Source organism: Camelus bactrianus, chromosome 1, assembly GCF_048773025.1.
Source record: "Camelus bactrianus isolate YW-2024 breed Bactrian camel chromosome 1, ASM4877302v1, whole genome shotgun sequence".
Classification (NCBI taxonomy): Eukaryota; Metazoa; Chordata; class Mammalia; order Artiodactyla; family Camelidae; genus Camelus; species Camelus bactrianus.
In genome coordinates, this window is record NC_133539.1 from 7,917,985 (window position 1) to 7,936,987 (window position 19,003).

The 19,003-nt window shown below is 45.0% G+C and overlaps 1 protein-coding gene across 5 annotated transcripts in view; it reads right to left on the minus strand.

Annotated features, from left to right (window-relative positions):
- DOP1B (DOP1 leucine zipper like protein B) overlaps positions 1–19,003 on the minus strand; it is a 95,992-nt gene that overhangs the window by 24,982 nt on the left and 52,007 nt on the right. For all 5 annotated transcript variants that reach the window (XR_012504089.1, XR_012504095.1, XM_074357761.1 and 2 more), the window contains 9 exons: positions 18,431–18,702; positions 13,379–13,531; positions 12,601–12,701; positions 11,098–11,288; positions 6,898–8,527; positions 6,305–6,416; positions 5,506–5,694; positions 2,680–2,802; positions 536–670 (listed from right to left, as the gene is read on the minus strand). Coding sequence is in view for 3 of the 5 variants with exons in the window: in XM_074357761.1 (XP_074213862.1) it covers positions 536–670; positions 2,680–2,802; positions 5,506–5,694; positions 6,305–6,416; positions 6,898–8,527; positions 11,098–11,288; positions 12,601–12,701; positions 13,379–13,531; positions 18,431–18,702 (2,906 nt within the window). In the remaining 2 variants the exon portion in view is untranslated. The remainder of the gene's footprint in view (positions 1–535; positions 671–2,679; positions 2,803–5,505; positions 5,695–6,304; positions 6,417–6,897; positions 8,528–11,097; positions 11,289–12,600; positions 12,702–13,378; positions 13,532–18,430; positions 18,703–19,003) is intronic.

Sequence of the window (19,003 nt, forward strand, 5' to 3'; positions counted from 1 at the left end):
CTTGTTTGTCATTTTCCATGCCCCCGACTCTGTGGAAGCCTCAGCTCATTCACCCTCCCTACCCTTCATTCTCTGCCTCTAACACCCAGTTACCTCTGCAGAAATCTGAACTGGGCCCTGCTCTCTCCCCTGCTGCAGTTGTTACTGAATAAAATCGGTCTTTTCCACCTTTAATTATTATCCGGCTTTGCTTATCTTTGACACCTTTTAGGTTGCAAGTTGCTTGAGGCAAGTGCTATTGCCTCCCCCTAAAGGACTTATTCTATTTAGCACACAGTAGGTCCTTGCAGAGCGCCCCGCAGCGGGACATAAGGATGGAAGTGGTCCCTGACCCAAGCAGTCCCCACCCCAAAACAGGAGCACTGAAGTCCATGAGGCACATTTCATACCATCCCTGCAAAGCCCGGTAAAAACACCTCTGTTTACAGCCCCCGAATTCCCAGTTGCTCCTGTGACCCGTTTCCCTCCCAAACACACTGTATAAGACGCGGAGTCAGAGGCACGCACTCCTTTGGAGGGGCCCCAGGCTCCTGACCTCGTCCCCTCGGATCTGCGGGGGCCTCTTCACCACCTCTTTCACCAGGTGCAGCACCGTGTCCGTCCGCAGGGTACTCAGCGCACAAGTCAGGTCGACGAGGGTGAGCTGGGATGCGCTCGCCACGGGGACAATCTGTAGAAATGAAAATCACTCCTTTAGGATCCCTTAAAAAACTGAAAACAGATTTACCCTATGACCCAGCAATCCCACTCCTGGGCATATATCTTGAGGAAGCTCTAGTTCAAAAAGATACATGCACCCCAGTGTTCACAGCAGCACTATTTACAATAACCAAGACGTGGAGGCAACTTAAATGTCCACTGACAGATGAATGGATAGAACAGTTGTGGTGTATATATACTCGATGGAATACTACTCAACCATAAAAAATAATGAAATAATGCCATTTGCAGCAACATGCATGGACCTGGAGATCACCACTCTAAGTGGAGTCAGTCAGACATAGAAAAAAGAGTATCATATGATATCACTTATATGTGGAGTCTAAAAAAAAAGGGCACAAATGAACATATTTACAAAACAGAAACAGACTCACAGTCATAGAAAACATATGGTTACCAGAGGGGAAAGGAGAGGGCAGAGGGATAAATTAGGAGCTCAGGATTTACAGATACACACTACTGTATACAAAACAGATAAACAACAAGTTTATACTGTATAGCACAGAAAACTACATTCTTTATCTTTTAATAGCCTATAATGAAAAGAACATGAAAATGAATATATATATTCTTTATAACTGAATTACTATGCTGTACACCAGAAATTAACACAACATTGTAAACTGACTATACTTGAATTTAAAAAAAAGTAAAAAATCACTCCTTTAAAGCTCACAGAGAGAAAACAAAAATAAGAATTACACACAGAAAGTGCTCTATAATACTTGCTCCTGGAGAAAGAGATTTGTTTTAATCTTTCAAGCAAATATTTAAATGAAAACTGAGTAAAGGACTCTGTTGGTCCTGACAAAGAGTGAGGCAGGCATTTAATTACAATAACGTAATCAGTCTCTGCTGTAAATTAGGAATAAAAGGTGCATTTGATGATGGGGCAGTCACTCTAGTTAGTTCAAGCTTAGAGAGTGTTTAAGAAACAGATAGACTTAATTTGAAGGAAACAGGCTGATATCAAGAGACAGTCCCCAAAGCATGAGGACAGTAAGAAAACCACGTAAACCAGATTCACACTAGCTGGCCTCGGCAGGAAAACCCCAGGGTGGGAGGTATACTTGATGAAAGGAGTCTGCATAAGGTGGTCATGTGCACTGGGAAGGATCAGGTTTATTGTCAGGGAAGCCCTCACAGGTTCTAAGCTGGGTGGCCAGGGCCACCAACCTCTCAGGCCTTCTCAGGGAACAGGTGTCCATGTGGGGCACTGAGACAGCACTCGGGGGTGGGGCAGACCCTCTGAGGGAGGGATGAGCAGGAGCCTGCATGGTCGAAGAGGGAACCAAGGAAGAAAGCTGTGCTGGTTTTGCAGAAACAGGTCAACTGAGCTCCTGAAGGACCTCGTGATGGACCAGTTGGTGGAGGAAGAACAGACAAAATGCAAACTGAAGTCTGGGCATAGGAACGTGATGATTTAAATTTTCTTTACCATCATGGACAAGTATTATTTCTATAAATTAAAAGAGACTGATGATCCTGGTTGATGACGACGTCTCAAATGCATCAACGGAGACAACATACCTCTGTGACAGGGATGTTGAACGGGGCAGTGAGTGCACGTGTGGGGCCGGGGAAATATGGGAAATCTCTGCACCTTCCTCTCATTTTGTTGTAAGTCTAAAACTGCCCTATAAAGTCTTTATTTAAAATGTACATGTTATGTGTATTCTTGTAAGCATACTATTAGATGCCAGATTTAAAAGGTGAACCGTAAGTACAATGGAGTCATTAAAGAAAGTCAGAAAACAGAAGCTGGGGCGAGTTCCACCGCCACCCACCCAGCATCCAACCCCGGTGTCACGAGGTATGGCTGTCTGACTGCGTGCTTTTAAAGCAGCGGAACTACTTTCACAGTTTCCCGTGTTGGTCTCTGACGTCACCTTTGATGACACGTGACTCTGGTATTCTGTCAGAGTAAGTTTAGCTACCGCCTTGATTTTCCGGCTTTACCTTCGTCTTACTGTGGTGTTTCACCCTCTTCCTGCTCCACACGGCTGCAACAGCTGCAGTTAACTGGACTCCAAGGTGGGCTGTCAAGGGGTTCAAGAAGTCTAAAATTTTTTGTCGTATGGTCTGGAAAATAGAGAAAAGAAGAGCGGAATCAGGGCTCCGGCGGACGACATGCTTCACCGCCACCTGTAAACCCTGGGAGCCCTGGGGTCCATCTTAGTGCTCCCAGCACCAGGCCTAGCAAGTCCCTGGAAGGGGAGGGGCTGGAGGAGAAGTATGGGGGGCCCGCAGGTGGACGGGCAGATGCTATCTGAGCTGAGCAAGAAGAGACTCCAGGGAGGTGATAAATACCACCTTCGAGCAGCCACCTGAAGCCTTGCAGACACAGTGAGAAAGAGGGGACCAAACAGTGGGGCCAGCACTGTTCCCACCCTGAAAGCCCCCACGTCAACCAGCCCAGGAAGGGCTCATGTTCAACAGGAAGGATGTTTTTTCAATTTCCAGGAATAAGTACCACTTAACTAATTTCACTATGTAACCAATTAAAAATAACCCCGCAACATGGCCCTGGACAGCACCCGTCACCCTCCCTTTTGCTACACATGGGTTTTTTTCATTCACGAAACCTCGTTTCTCCCTCTGTAAATCCTGCGTGTCCCCCAGCCTCTAACACCCCCCACCCCATCAACGCCCCGCAAGCTGGGTCCCAGCTCAGCCACTCTGCTTCGGGAAGGCCGCCTCGACCCCCAGCCCAGGTCAGGTTCCTGGGTCGCACGCTGTCACAGTGCCCTCGTTTCTCTGTAGCACTTCTCAGCATTGCTTTTACATTGGCAGTGCCTGTGCCTGCCAGCAGGACGAGGACTTACTTCCTCTGTCTTAAACACTGGGCTATAAACGGGGCCTGGTACGCAGCAGCAGGCCCACAAATGTTTGTAGAATGAATGAATTTATTTTGGGCTCTGTCCCCACTGTCTTTGTCTAGAATCACCTTAGATACAAATGAGCGTGGGATGGAGATGTCCTCTCCCTCCTACCACGGTTTCTGCTCTAGAGAGACTGTGGGGGTCTCAGCTGGAGGCCTCGGGTCCTTCAGGGAGGGCTTGAGTTAAGTGCTCAATAAATGTTAGCCATTATCACAATGAATCTTTCCCTGAGCCCCCTGAGGCAGGCTACTAGTAACAGACTCATTTCACAGACGAGAAAACTGAAGCTCAGGGTGAGTGCCTACGGATTTTCTGAACCTTTTTAGAACTTATTTTTAAAGCTTAATTTAAGCAGGTTCCTGTGGCAGCTTGGAATACAGCAGATCCCCTTAGAGGGCATTCCTGGAACTGACAGAACATTTTGCAGCCTACCTGTGAGTTATAGAACCTAAAAGCACGCCGATCTGGGAGTCAGACTGCCTGGGTCTAATTCCAGCATCACTGCTTATGGGTGTGCAATTGAGGGCAAAGCATTTAGTCTCTCTACACCCCAATGTCCTCATCTGTAATCAGGGAATAATAATAGTACATCCATCATAGGTGAAGACTAAATATGCCAATAAACATAGGGCACCCGGATGATGCCTGGCATCATGCTTGCAACTGAGGAAACCATAGTACAGAGAGGTTAATGAACTTGTCCAAAGTCCCACAAAGCACCTGAGCAGGAGGCTGAACCCAGGTGAGCTGGCTCCCTGTGCTCTGGTCTGTTTTGTTTAACCGGGGCTGCCAGATGCCAGTGTAAGCCCTGAGGACACCACCTGGCACCGACAGGTGCTCAGCTGATGTGAGACAGGGCCAGATAATTCTTAGCTACTAGACGCGGCAATTAGAGACTGAGTCACGTGCCTGGATGCTTCCAAGGGAGAGTGAACTGTAATGGGGCAGGACCCTGTGGGGCCTTCCCAGGACAGACCACTCCTCCCCACGTCCTCTGCCTGCTTCTTGTTTGTAGAAAAGCTGTCGTCTCCCAGGCCTCCCTGGTCACAGAAGCTTGGTTCAAAAGTTAATGATTGAAAGGATGTGAACATGTAGTGATAAAAGTAGTAGTTTTGCCAGGAGAACTGGTAACTATTTAAACAGTAAGTCAGCCACGCGGCAGTCACAGAATCTTTAGTTGCTCCCTGAAGTATACAGATGACAGTATCTGATGTTGTTTTACATTCACTACATTCCTGAGTTGTTTTACAGACACTAAAACCCTCACCAAATGGAAGAAGCTAACTGCACAATGACCATGTGCCTTAAAAGCTCTTCCCTGAAACCCACTGGGGAGTTGGGGTTTTTTGAGCATCAGCTGCACACATTGCTTGTTTGGCACCTACAATAAATGCTGCACTTTCCTTCACCAAAACCCAGTAGATTGGCTTCATTGCACACAAGGGAGTGGACCCAAGTTTGGTTAGGGAACAGAACTAGAACTGTCCTGGGCTGTGTGCTTCTTCTGGTTCAATAAAAAAACTCAAAGACACCTCAATGTGTTCAAGGCATCACTAAAAGCAGAATGTAAGGGCGAAACTGTCTTAGTAGACATGCTTGAGAGAAACAGGTTGTAGACTTCAGGTAACCCACCTGGAACCCCCAGGGATTTTACTTTTGTTTTTAAAAAAAGAAAGGCAAAGGGGAAAAAATAAACAAAACAACTCAAAAAGCGTTTCTTTCTATGAATAGGAAACTTATTCTAATAAACAAACTGGAGATTTCTACTTCCGACTTACTTCTAACTTGGGATTCACTGAGCACATTAGGTTTGATTAAGTGTGTATATATTCCTGCATATTTTAACTTTCGGTGGACAATACAAGAAAAGGAAATAATAAAACCAGAGAGGAAGCTCTCTCACTTTGGTGGTTTTAAAGTAAACGGAAGAGGATCCGTTTGTGGCTCCAAGGAGATCGACGGGTCTCTTCTGAGTCTCCTCCTTCTTGAGAACATTCCAGAGAAGGGCCATGGTGTTAACAATTCGAGGCAGTTCTTCCAGAATAGCATTCTTGGCATTTTTCAAATTGGTAGGGTCACTCATAGCAGTGGTCTAAAAATGAAAATGAACATATGAGACTCGGCTGCATCTGTGGTGTCGTTTCCCTTTCCATGAGGTGGGATGGTGGGATGGGCTGGTGCGCTCTTCCAAGCAAGTCCCACATGGGGTCTGGAAGTAAAATGCCTCCCTCCCTGAGCATTTAAAGCCAAGACTTTCTTTCCAAGATGTATGGATGTCTGTGACTCTGAGACCCCTCATTACAAACTGTTCCAGTCACTCAACCAAAGCACAGGCTGCAGTCTAAAATTTAATCCCAGGTAGGACAGAACCATCAATAGCTAAAATGTCTTCCTACAGGTCAAGGTCAAGGAAAAAATAACATGGAAAAAAGATACATTTTTATCCACTCCTGGTGGAGAGCTACACTTGCCTACAGGGAGTACCAGCAAGAACAAAACCACATTTGCATTACTTACCTGTGCATATTTGCACATATATTTGCATACATATTTGCATTATTTGCATGTGTTCATTTTCATTAACATTTGCATGTTCATTTGTATTACTCACATAAATACATTTCTTATTTGAACAGACATAACCCCAGCGAAGACAAAACAGTATACGAGAACTGTCTTGAACTCAGGAAAAAATGATTTACCTTTCTGTTTTGGTTGGGTTGTTCCAAAAGACAAAAATGACTAATGGTTGTCAGACCTTCCAGAAGAGTGAGTGGATAATCCGGAGAAATGTTTTCCCTCTTGGAGGTTACGCTTTAGTGAAGAAATGAGAAACTAGTTTTGAGACTTTTAAGAATAAGGCCATAAAGGTTTTTCATCCTACATATAAACATAGAAACCAGAGAGATATCACTCAGAAGAACCTGGGGCTCTCATAATGGGATATTGTTATAATAATGACAGGCATCTTTTGTGCTGATTTACATTTTTATAGTCACTTTGGAAAAATGTTTCCAGATGTTTTAGAATTTCTGTGATGAGGATTCACATTTTTATTTCTGTTTTGCAAAAATAATGGACAGTGACTGACTTGTCCTGTAACACAAAACTAGCCTGGATAGCCATGAGGAATTAAAAATAAAAGAGCTGACCATTTAGTTACCCCTCTTGACAAGGCTAACTAGGCTTTTGATTAGGTTGAAATTACCCTCCAATTGGCTTCTAGAGCAAATCAGCCATTTGTGACAAAAGACGTCATTAAAGCAACAGGAATGCATCCAAGGGTTCACCATACCTGATGGAGAGCTTCACCGATTCGCTTTCATACTGCTTGACCAGCTCGTCCAAGTTTTTGCAAATCTGGACAAGGAAGGGGGTCACTGTCCAGCCCAGGGACTTCCCGAAGTACGGCAAGGACTGCGTGACCAAGCTGACCCAGGCGGGGTGCATGCCGTAGCCGTAGGCCGGCTGCAGGCCCCTCACCACGGCCGAGACCAGCAGCCCCTGCGAGGTGAGGGGGTGGGGCTGCACGTACTGCATGGCGCTGATGGCCTGTTGGAAGTTCAGCGTCCGCCGCCACTCCCGGGACAGGTCCGGCTGATTTTCGGCCTCGTCCTGCACCTGGCCCAGGTGGTGCTCCAAGACGATTAGCACCTGCAGCAGCTTCAGCAGCTCAATCTGCAGGGGGTGCTCGCTCCAGATCTGGTCCTGGCCCAGGTTGATGAGGCTCTCCTCAAAAATGCTGTCCTCCCGCGGGGCCCTGCCTCGCTCCGATGTAGCCAGCCCATAGCGCTTCTGGCTCGTGTACATGGACGCGGACAGTGATAGCAGGACAAACTCCTGGACTTTGCACCGCTGCAGCAGGCTGTGGATGAACTCCACGTTCTTCCCTTCGGCCGACTTGGCCACTGAGACCAGCTGCGTCATCATTCGAATCAACACCTCCACGCTCTTGACCTGCACGTCCCGGTTGCCGAGGATGTCTCGGTGGGAGACCTTCAAGTAACAAGGGTAGTAGCTTCGCAGGAAGCTCAGGCACAGGTAGGTGAGGAGCTCGAGCAGCAGAGAGTGGGGGAACACGTTGGGAGGCTGGGTCTGGAGCTTTCCGTAGAAACTCTGGCCAATGAGGGCCTCCTGATGGCGAGCTAGGAGGTTGGAGATGAGGTTTAGGTGCGCGGTGGAGCTGGTGTCCATGCTGGTCCCGGACACAGCCTCAATAAACTCCCTGGGGTTGGTTTTGAGCACGGCCTCCAGCACGGAGAAGGCATAAAGCACTCGCCTGGAGTCGTAGGGCTGCAGGTAGAGCAGGATGTGCTTGAATAAGGCCTCAATCATCTCCTGCCTCTCCCGCTGCTGCTTCAGCAGCCTGGACGTGGTCAGGGCCTGGAGCTCCAGGTCAGCTTCTTCGTCGCTGGAGAGCGACTCCGAAGCCTGGGTCTTGTCTGAGTCCACGCGCGTCAGGCTCAACTTGGCGTTGGACTTGAGGCTTTCTGCCTGGAAGGCCGCCAGCAGAGTGGAGCGCTTGTGGGGGCCCCTGCCGGCCCCGGGGATGGACGCACAGCACTGCTCGCCACTGCTCAGCTCCTGTGGGTCATGGGAAGGGGAGGAGAGGGAGGACGTGTTTTCGCTGTCCGTGGGGCCGGACTCGGCGTCCGCAGACTCGGTATGCTCGCTGCTGTCCACGGTGCTGCAGGCCGTCCCGTCCAGCAGGTCTGAGGAGCAGGGAACGTCTTCCTCACTTGGATCGCTGCCCGCCGGGCACTTCTCTGGTTCCTTCTCCACCTCGGCCCAGATGGCCTCGCGGTCCACGGTGGTGAGCTGGCTCAGGGGCACACTCTCTGCAGAGCTGCCCTCCTGAAGGTCAGGCACGCCCCACGCCTCTTTGCAAGATGTATGCTTCCTGTTAAACCAACGATGCCAGTCTTCTGAAAATTACAAGATGACAGACGACTTCAGAACAGGAAGATCACTTAGGATAAGTCAGTTCCAGAGTGATCTTTGTCTTAAAGCCAGGCAGAAAGATCAATATTTATAAAATTCTGCCATGAGGAAGGGGTAAGACAGGGGTAGGGGTTTAAGAGGTATAAACTACTATGTATAAAGTAAATAAGCTACAAGGATATATTGTACAGCACAGGGAATACAGCCAATATGTTATAATAACTATAAACCCTTAAAAATGGTGAATCACTATGTCATGCACATGAAACTTATGTAATACTGTAAATCAACTATACCTTAATAAAAAATTGTAAAAAAACAACACAATAAAACAAAATAAAATTCTCCCATGAAATGACATCACTAGAGTCTAGATTACATTACCAAAGGAAGGCAGACATGTAAAGTGAACAGGTCTTTTAAAATGTTCAAGAAATTGGATAATTTAGTTACACTGTCATAGAAAATATAAATATCACAAGTTTTGGGGGAGGGTTATTTTAAAAAAAAATGCCTATCATTTTCTCCCAGGAGTTTCCTTTCAAAAAAGTTATCCTACAGAAACGTCAGCAGAAGGTTTTCAAAGCTAAAAGCGTATCATTGAAACATCTTATATAAAAACAAACAGGAAAGCAAATAAAAGTATCCATAGGAAGAGGCGGGTTGACAAACTCACAGCACATGCTACTTACTGTTTGGGTTTTTTAAAGATACAGCTACATGTACTGATATGGAGCAATGTGTATGATATATTAAGTAAAAGAAAAAACCCAAGCTGAAGAATCCAGCTGTATAGATGAGCCCATTTACAGGAGGGAATTATACGCAGCAGTGAAAAAGTCTGGAAGGGTATCTGCTGAACCATTAACGGTAACGCGCTGTACCAGCCAGCATCACAAGGACTTTCACGTGTACTTTTACTTTCCAATTATTCCAATTTATAAAACAAGCATGTTAGTCCCTCTGCGATCAGAAAATACACAATCTTTTAAGGTGCTCAGGTGTCTTTTAAAAAGGAGTGAAAAGCCAGGCATCTTTGGTGTTACCAAACATTTTTAATATGCAACTTTCAACAGATCTAGTCCATGAATATTAAGCCAGATTAGGAAAGAAGGGAGAATTAAGATATTAGAAATAGATGAGCTGCCTGATGTGTACAACAGTATTTCAAAATTAGATTACAGAGGGAGTGTGGAGGGCAAGCACGTCTAGTTGCTTCCAGGGAAAGAGCATGGCAGAGAAAACACATTTTCTCTCATTAGGCAGGTAGCATTAAACCTCGATTAGAGGAATTAGAGGAGGTGCCAAGAGACCTTCAAAACTCAACGAACCGTGGAGTTAAAACTTTCTTCTTACAACAAGGAAACACTTAAAAATTTAGCTGCCATAAATGGAAGCCAAACTTTTAAGAAGGTGCTTAGTTTAAACATCTTTGAATTTTACTTTCTTAGGATGTGGAGTAATAAAACGTCTCTTCTTTGAGAAGGCAGCCAGCTTTCCCCTCTACAGAAAAACCACAAGTTATAGCTCTAGGCAAGGAGCCCTGTAAAGAGGAAGCCACCTCAGAAATCTTTGCTTATTTAGGCGTTAGGCAGCTTTTCTCTGTAAGATAAGACTGTGACTGTGAGTATTTACAACCCAGTGAGCCAAACAAACTAATTAAAACTTGTAAAACCATCACTTAGAAAACTGCAGGAAGTCATAAAATACAGCCACTGTGAGAAGTAACGTCAGTTCAGAAACTGTGCTAGGTATTAAACACTGAAACGCAATGAACTCATCAGTTTTATTTTAGTCTCTTTCTTTTCTTCTTTCTACCTTGACTCTTTTAAATTTGTGTTAAAGATGCCTCTCAAAGTTCTCAGAACCCAAAGGTTGACTTCTTCTGTGTTTCTGATTAGCTGTTAACAGCTGGAAAGAACCTTAGAGAGTGGATAGGAAAAAACCACTTACCTTGTTGTTGAGGGTTCCAAGCAGAAGTAATTTTTATAGGTCAAGTATAACGGATGAGACCTCATGCAAATTTCCACATTCTTGATCGTTCAGACCTGGGGGCAACCTCAGCTCTCCCGCCCCAGGTCTGAGAACTGCGAGCCTGGCCAACCCAAACTTCACTTCCCGCCAGACATCAGACTACTTCTCTGAGTGAAGGGCTGGTCTTAGAGACCTCTGGGTGGATGGTCTGCTTTCCCTTCCTCCTACCTTAGATGCCCTTGAATTGTTTTTTCTAGCCAAAGAATCAAGATTCAGCTATTTTTATTGTAAATTTTTATTAAAATTTTCCTTTATAACATAAAAAAATTAGATTTTTCAGTGAAAACAACACACTCGCTACCTGGCATTCCTAAGTGCCAGTTCATCTGAGCCTTAGGATTTAAACGTCCCTACAAAGTACCTACGTACCTTTTGAATCTGGCAAAACCACCAAGTAGGCCAAAGTGCCCTGACTGTCACATTGGGAGGTTGGATTCCACGCCAGCCCTTCCTCAATCCCAAGTCCAGGGTTCTGGCGACACACAGCTGGCCCAGCACCCAGCCCGTGAGGTGTGCTCACCTGCTGAGTTCTCCTGCTTGAGGCAGTGAATGGAGGTCCTCTGGGTCTTGGGCTGGAGCAGAAGCAGGAGCACGGGTTCGAGGATGCGCGCCACGTCGCCGAGGGAGAGCGCCCGCACCAGCCAGCCCTGGGCGGCAGCACTGATGGCGCCATCCGTGCAGGCCAGGCTGTCCAGCACGACGAACAGGGACCTGCGGGGTGGGGGTGGGGTATGGAAGCACACCGTCAGGCCGGCATTCAGGGCCCCGTGTGCTGGGATGCCCTCAGAAAGCTTCATCCAGGCTGGGCTTGAGGACCCAGGCAGGAAGGACCAGGGATCTCAACCTTGCCTTCAGCTAGTCACTGGGGGAGCTTCTAAATTCTGATGCCATACCTGGAGAAAACTACAATTCAAAAAGCTACATGCACCCCAATGTCCATAGCCACACTATTTACAACAGACAAGACACGGAAGCAACCTAAATGTCCATGGACACATGACTGGATAAAGAAGGCGTGGTGTACATATGTAGACAATGGAGTACTACTCAACCATTAAAAAATGAAATAATGCCATTTGCAGCAACATGATTGGACGTGGAGATTATCTTACTAAGTGAAGTCAGTCAGACAGAGAAAGACAAATATCATATGATATGATTCCACTTATACGTGGAATCTAAAAAATATATACAAATGAACTTATTCATAAAATAGAAAGACATAGAAAACAAATTTATGGTTACCGAAGGGGATGGAGGAGGAGAGAGAAATTAGGAGTTTTGGGATTGGCAGATACAAACTACTGTATGTAAAAGAGATAAACAACAGGTCCTAATGTATAGCACAGAAAACTACATTCAGTATCTTGCAATAACCTGTAATGACAAAGAATATATATATAACTGAATCAATATGCTGTACACCAAAAACTAACACAACGTTGTAAATCAAATATACTTCAATAAAAAATAAAACCCCGATGCCCAAGCCTCACCCCAAGTCTGGGCTGGGGAGCTCAGGCGTCAGAATCAGCTGGCATCTCTCTAAGGCTGTCTGACCCCACATCTCCAACTTCAGAAACAAGGTAGGGAATTTAAAAAAAAAAAAAACAACATGGAGTAGGATGCACTTGCAATAGAACACACGTCTTCAGGGTGTGGTTGATGACCTGACAAGCGTACACACGCGGGGTTCCTGCCGTCCAATCGAGATCCAGACCATCTTCATTTCCCTGCAAAGCTCCCTCGTGGGGCACATTCTACAAGCTCCTTGGGTGATTCTGACATGTGCTGGGCTTCCTCCCTCCATGACCAAGTTAAGGAAATTCCTACCAGGTATTCACACCTATCTGGTCTGAATTCACTTAGGGGATCACAGGAATTGTTTGCTCTGCATCAAGAGCACAGGGTCATGTTTTCCATCTCACACATCCCCCTCCCTCACCAGCCTGACACGCTGACCCAGAACTTCTGCAAAGTGGCCTTTTGCACTAAGGGCAAGTTACAATGAAGACTCGCTCACCTGTCAAAGGAGCGATTGTGAGAAGTCACCCGACTGCCTTGGATCTCCCTCGTCAGGTGCCAGATGACAGAAAATCGAAACAGAGCTTCCAATCTTGTTCCCTTGATTAGGACAGAAATAAGAGTGAGGAACCTGATTTCTTAACAGAACACTGTTCTCAGTGGCAGCAAATCCAGTTTAAATATCAAACAGGAGCTCAGGAGAAAGGCAGCAACCAGGGCAGAGATGCTGGAGTCTCATTAGTGCCTGGTGGGACCTGGAGGACAGGAGGACCCGCATCCTCACTTTAACATGGATGCATTTTTAGGAAAGCGCATATTACAGACTCAGCATTGGCCCAAGTCCAGGGCCACATGTAGGCCTGTGGTTGAAGGAAAACACAGAGCTTGGCCCCCTCATGCTCCTTGGTAGTGCCAGGTTGAACGGCTTAGACAGTAGGACACGACCTGACGGCAAAGACGAGCTGGGGCTTCAAAGGCCAACACATTCTCTACGACTGTCTACTTCACCCATAGCTCCAGAAGCCCCACAAACACCATGGGAGCCTGGGAAGATCTCCCTGCCTTGATATGACTCTGTAGGGGATGGCTCATGCTTCTGCAGGCCTTCTGGTCCTGAAATTACTGATTTATTAAAATGTTCCTAATGCACCATGCCTGCTCATTAACTGGGATGTCCACGGAGCCCCAGAAAGACCCCCACCAGATACAGGTGAGCCTGCCTGAGCGCGGAGAGTCTGACCACTGCTGGATGGAGGTTACCGGCTGCAAAGACTCACCTTGTCGGGGTCCAGGAGGGCGTGGCAGATGATGTCCTCACAGATGCTGGCCGTCGGGGCCAGGCAGTGCAGCCGGTAGAACAACTCCACACACATGATGTGATGTTCCCGGGTCTCCTTGTTCAGCTGATTCCACAGCACTTGGGCCACCCTCTGACAGAGGGGAGACCGTGTGAACACAGGCTGTGTTCTCCCATCTCTCCCCTGTGGCAGCCCAGTGCCAGCCCCGAGGTACTCGCTTCTGCCTACATTTGCTGTGCGAGAATCTTAATATCCCAAAGAAACACCACCGACAAACAAAACAAAGCAAACTAAACCCAAACCACATTACAGATCCCCCCAGGAGTCATCCAGGCAAGAGCAGTATAGAGGTTCAATGTGGAGGTTTGTGACCAGCTTAGGACACTGCAGCTCTGCCCAGAACTCCACTTTCAGAGGGGCACCACCTGGAAGTGAGAACCTATCGGCTGAGGCATCCTCTCAACAAGCACACACCAAGGCTCCCGCACTACGGCTCTAGAGACGTGCCCTCCAGCAAGCTGGGTGGATCTGCAGTGGTCACTGTCCCGAAGTCGCTGTCAAACCTTACCACCTAGGGTTGCCTCAAACTGGAGCTCAGCTTTAGTTCCACAAACTTGTTCATTCCCATTTCTGAGCCGTGGCAGATGCCTGGCTCACCTTCAGGACACAAATTGTATCCCAAATCAAGTGTTTCACCTCCCCTGCCCTGATCTTAGCTGTTTAAACATATGAGGTCTGCAAATGGCCACAGCTCAAGACTCAAAAGGAAGGCTGGTCCCCACTTCCAGGAGGGGAGTTTCTGAAGGCATTTTTCCAGGTCATGGAAAAAGACCGCGTCTCATAGGTACATCTTAAATCAAAGAACTTCTTTTGGCCCATTTATTTCTATTTGACAAAATTGTCTTCTCTGCACAAATCAAATTAACCCCTGACTGGCCTGAGTCCCTAAACATTATTTATTTTTTATCAAAAGGAACGTGGTGTCCAATCATCAAGTTAAACTTCTGATACGAAACTTTTGACTAAGTAAAGTAGTCCCCTTACCTGCAGTCCCCATGGCAAATTTATATCTAAGAGGCTCCATCTGAAAGGTTTAAAGTTTTCTGGAGGCTTTTTGAGACTTGATGTGGATCACAAAATCCACACCTGCTCCTTCATCTGTCCTAGCCTTCACAATCCCTGTGCTCTGGACAGTTTCCTAGTGGTTGACAATCTGTAATTACCACCTAGAAAGGGCAGGGTACTCTTGGGAGAGCTGACCTCATTCTCATTTGCACTGTGGACAGCAGGCACACTGGAGTTGAAAGTACAATAACTGAAATGAAAAATTCACTAGAGGAGGCTCAACAGTTTATCTGAATTGGCAGAAGAAAGAATCAGTGAAAAAGATTGACAGGATTTATGTAATCTGAAGTATACGGAGAAAAAAATAGTAAAAAATGAGTGGAGTCTTGGAGAAATGTGTGGCACACCATTAAGTGCACCAGCCTACACATATCTGGAATGCCAGGTGAAAAAAAAAGAGAAAGGAATAGGAAAATATTTGAAGAAATAATGGCTGAAAACTTCCCAAACCTGATGAAAAACCTTAAACTACATATACCAGAAGCTCAGTAAATTCCACGTAAGATAAATACAAAGAGACCCACACCCAGACACATCATAGTGAAATGATAAAGGACAAAGAGAAAATCTTGAAAAGTAACAAGAGAAAAATGACTCGATAATTTACAAGGGAACCCCAATATGATTAACAGCCAACTTCTCATCAGAAACAAAGGAGGCCAGAAGACAGGTGGATGACATATTCAAACAATTAATTTAAATGTAAGTTCACTCAAACATTTAGATGAGCATTTGTTACGGATTATTAAACAAATGCTGCTTTAAATATTTTATATTCAAGTGCATGTGGGGGAAGATTAAAGTATATTTATTCCTTTTTTAAAGTATATTAATTCTTATATTCACAGTGTTGAAAGGCAAAAAAAAAAAACAAAAAACTCAACCAAGAATCTTGTATCCTGTAAAACTACCTTACATAAAATAATAAGAAATAAAGACATTTCCAGATAAAAACTGAGAGATTTTGTTGCCAGCAGACCTGTCTTACAAGAAATACTAAAGGAAAATAGGCACACGAAAAAATGCTCAATATGACTAATTATCAGAGAAAAGCAAATCAAAACTACAATGAGGTATCACTTCACACCATCAGAATGGCCATCATTAAAAAATCCACAAAAGATAAATGCTGGAGAGGGTGTGGAGAAAAGGGAACATTTCTTACACTGCAGGTGGGAATGTAGTTTGGTGCAGCCATTACAGAAAACAGTATGGAGATTTCACAAAAAACTAAAAATAGACTTGCCATATGATCCAGCAATCCCCCTTCTGAGTGTGTATCTGGAGGGAACTCTAATGCAAAAAGATACATGCACCCCAATGTTCATAACAGCACTATTTACAATAGCTAAGACATGGAAGCAACCTAAATGTCCATCGAGAGATGACTAGATAAAAGTATATTTATACAGTGGAATACTACTCAGCCATAAAATAAAAGAATAAAATAATGCCATTTGCAGCAACGTGGATGGACCTAGAGATTGTCATTCTAAGTGAAGTAAGCCAGAAAGAGAAAGAAAAATACCATATGATATCACTTATATGTGGAATCTAAAAAAAAAAAAAGGACACTAATGAACTTACCTACAAAACAGAAACAGACTTACAGACATGGTAAACAATCTTATGGTTACCAGGGGAAAGGGAGTGGGAAGGGATAAATTTAGGAGTTTGAGATTTGCAAATGTTATTTAGCCACTATATATAAAAATACATTCAAAAAACCCAACACATTTTTTCTGTATAGTACAGGGAACTATAGTCAATATCTTGAAATAACCTTTAATGAAAAAGAATACGAAAATGAATATATGTACGTATATGAATGACCAGGATATTGTGCCAGAAATTACACCAGAAGTTGACACATTTTAACTGACTATACTTCAACAAAAAATAATTTTTAAAAAAATTAAAAAAAAAAAAAGAAATACTAAAAGAAGTTGTTTAGCGTGAAAGCAATTGATCCCAGACAGTTATCTGAACCCATACAAAAAGCAAATGACACCGGTAAAGGTAATTATGCAATTATAAAAAGATGGTATAAATGCATAATTCTTCTCCTTTCTTCTTTCAACTGACTTAAAAAACAGTTGTGTGAAATAATAGGCACACACTGCACTGTTGGGCCTATCGCATGAAACGCAGCTGACAATAACAGCACAAGTGAAGACATACTGGAGTAAAGAAATGGCACCAGATGCTCCTCGAGCCCACAAGTGAAGAGAGCCAGAGTGATGAACAAGAAGGCCAACGTGACAAACTCTATAAACACATCCAATTGTTTTCCTTTCTTCTCCAACTTCTTTAAGTGACATAAAACTATAAAAAGTGTAACTGCAACCATGTAATGTTGGCCTATAACATACACAGATGTACGATACGTAACAGTAATAACACGAGAAGGGGAAGAGGAACAGAGCTACTCAGGAGGGATGGTTCTGTATCTCTCCAGAATTTCGGAGGAAAGTGAACTCCATTCTCGTAAAATGTATATGGTAATCCTTACAGCAACGACTAAAAAAAACCAAAACCTCCAAAAATATGTTGAAAAAATCATTAAGGGAATTAAAATATTATGTTGGAAAATACTCACTGATGAAAAAGTAGTAAAGGAGAAATAGGTGGGAAAAGATAAAACATAATAGAAAACAAGGAAAATGGCACCTTTCTGTGAATATAGTACAACCACTGAATTGTATACTTTCAATGGGTAAATTATATCTAAATAATGCTGTTATTTAAAAAAAAAAAAAAAGGGAAACAAAGCTGAGAGGTGGCCTCAGTTATATGACCTGCTTGAGAAGAGCTCATTCCAGACAGGTGAAAAGCCAGCCCATTTTGAAAGCCTTTCACGGGCTGATGGGCTGTCAAGACCTAAAAGGATAGTTTAGTTCCGATATCTCATTCCCACATGAAACATCTAACATGTCTCTTCCTTAGTGTCTCCGGGTTTGCAGGGTGCCTGCCACCCCCACCACCCACAGGGGAAACGCTTTCCATCTACAGGCCCCAGTGAGTGAGATTGTCCCTGTCTATACCACACGGCTGCTTCCCCCTGGGCCTCTGGCTGGTCACTGCCGTGGTCACCTGGATGAGCAGAAGTTGCCTGACCCAAGGGTGCCCCACTGGCTGCCTATTTAATAGCTGTGACAGGCTAGTTCGGAATTGTTAGAAAGAGATACAAGCATTATTAGCTATGAGAACCAGGTCTGAGGGTCCTGAGGCAGACATGGTCAAGTGGAAACCAAGTTAGGTCCTGGCTGGCAGGGAGATGTGCAGAGCAAACAGCCTTGGGATGTGATGGCTTCCCAGGTGAGCCCCCAGGGGACCCAGCTGCATTCCTCTCCCGCCCTTTGACTTCCACGGGCTCTCCCATCGTCATAATAAACTTCACTTTTTTTTTTTTTCACGAGCAGCTGGAGTAGCTTTCAGCTCCTTGCAATTACATGAGCCCTATGATACCTTATTTTCCTAATTTGTCCCCAAGAAAGATGGACAACACATGCTCACCACCTTTAGTGAATAATCTTTCTTAAATCTGACAAGTACTAAATTTTTCCTGAGGTTAAATAACCTCAAAGCCTCTAATCTCACAAATTAGGACAGGCTCTCTTTTTCTGTATACTTAGATAATTTAGCAATCTTCACTCATATGGGGTCTAGTCAGCCTAAATCTGAACACAAATGTTACTGAACACTTGCTGCGGGGACAGAAATTGTGCCAGGAGCCTGGGTTAGAGAGATGGCCAAGCCAGGCACAGGTCCCCAGCAACCCTCACAGGCTGCCACCAGAGACACCGTATTCCGTCACTGCCACTACAATCTTAGGGACAACAACAAATAAATAGTCTGGGAAGAGGGTCCCAGGGTCCCATCCACCCTCTTCCTGGTGGGAACTACCTGGTAGAAGTCTGTTTTCTCTGCGATGACTTTCAATATTCCTGGAGCGATGGGCGGAACCGTCACCATCTGCAGCTTCCCGAAAAATGGGTTGTGTCCAGAGCTTTTATAGCGTTTCATCTTGTCTTCAATGACGAGCGCTAGGGACTGGGAGTGGTTTATCACTTCGAGTAGAGTGGAGATGGCCACGTGCTGGAGGTAGCAGTCAGTCACGCAGCAGCTGATGGTCATGAGGGATTTCAGCCAAGATGGAAAACTGAAATCACCATCTCCTGCAAGGAAACCAACCAGAGAGGATGGAGACAGACACACCCACATGAGACTGGCTCACCAACCTGCAGACTCTAAGACACCTTTAGATCTGGCAAGTCACCTGGGCAGCAGTGTGATATCCTTCTGGTGGGGACACAATATGCTGTCCCCATTCAGGGCCAGAGGACAAGTGAGACCAAGTCTGGTTTCATGTGCTTGTCAGATTATTCAAATTCTGCAAATGTCAGTCTCGGGGTTTTAAGATGATTCAAAATGTTTGCTTCTCTTTTATTTAAAAATTTGCATACAGTAAAATTTGCA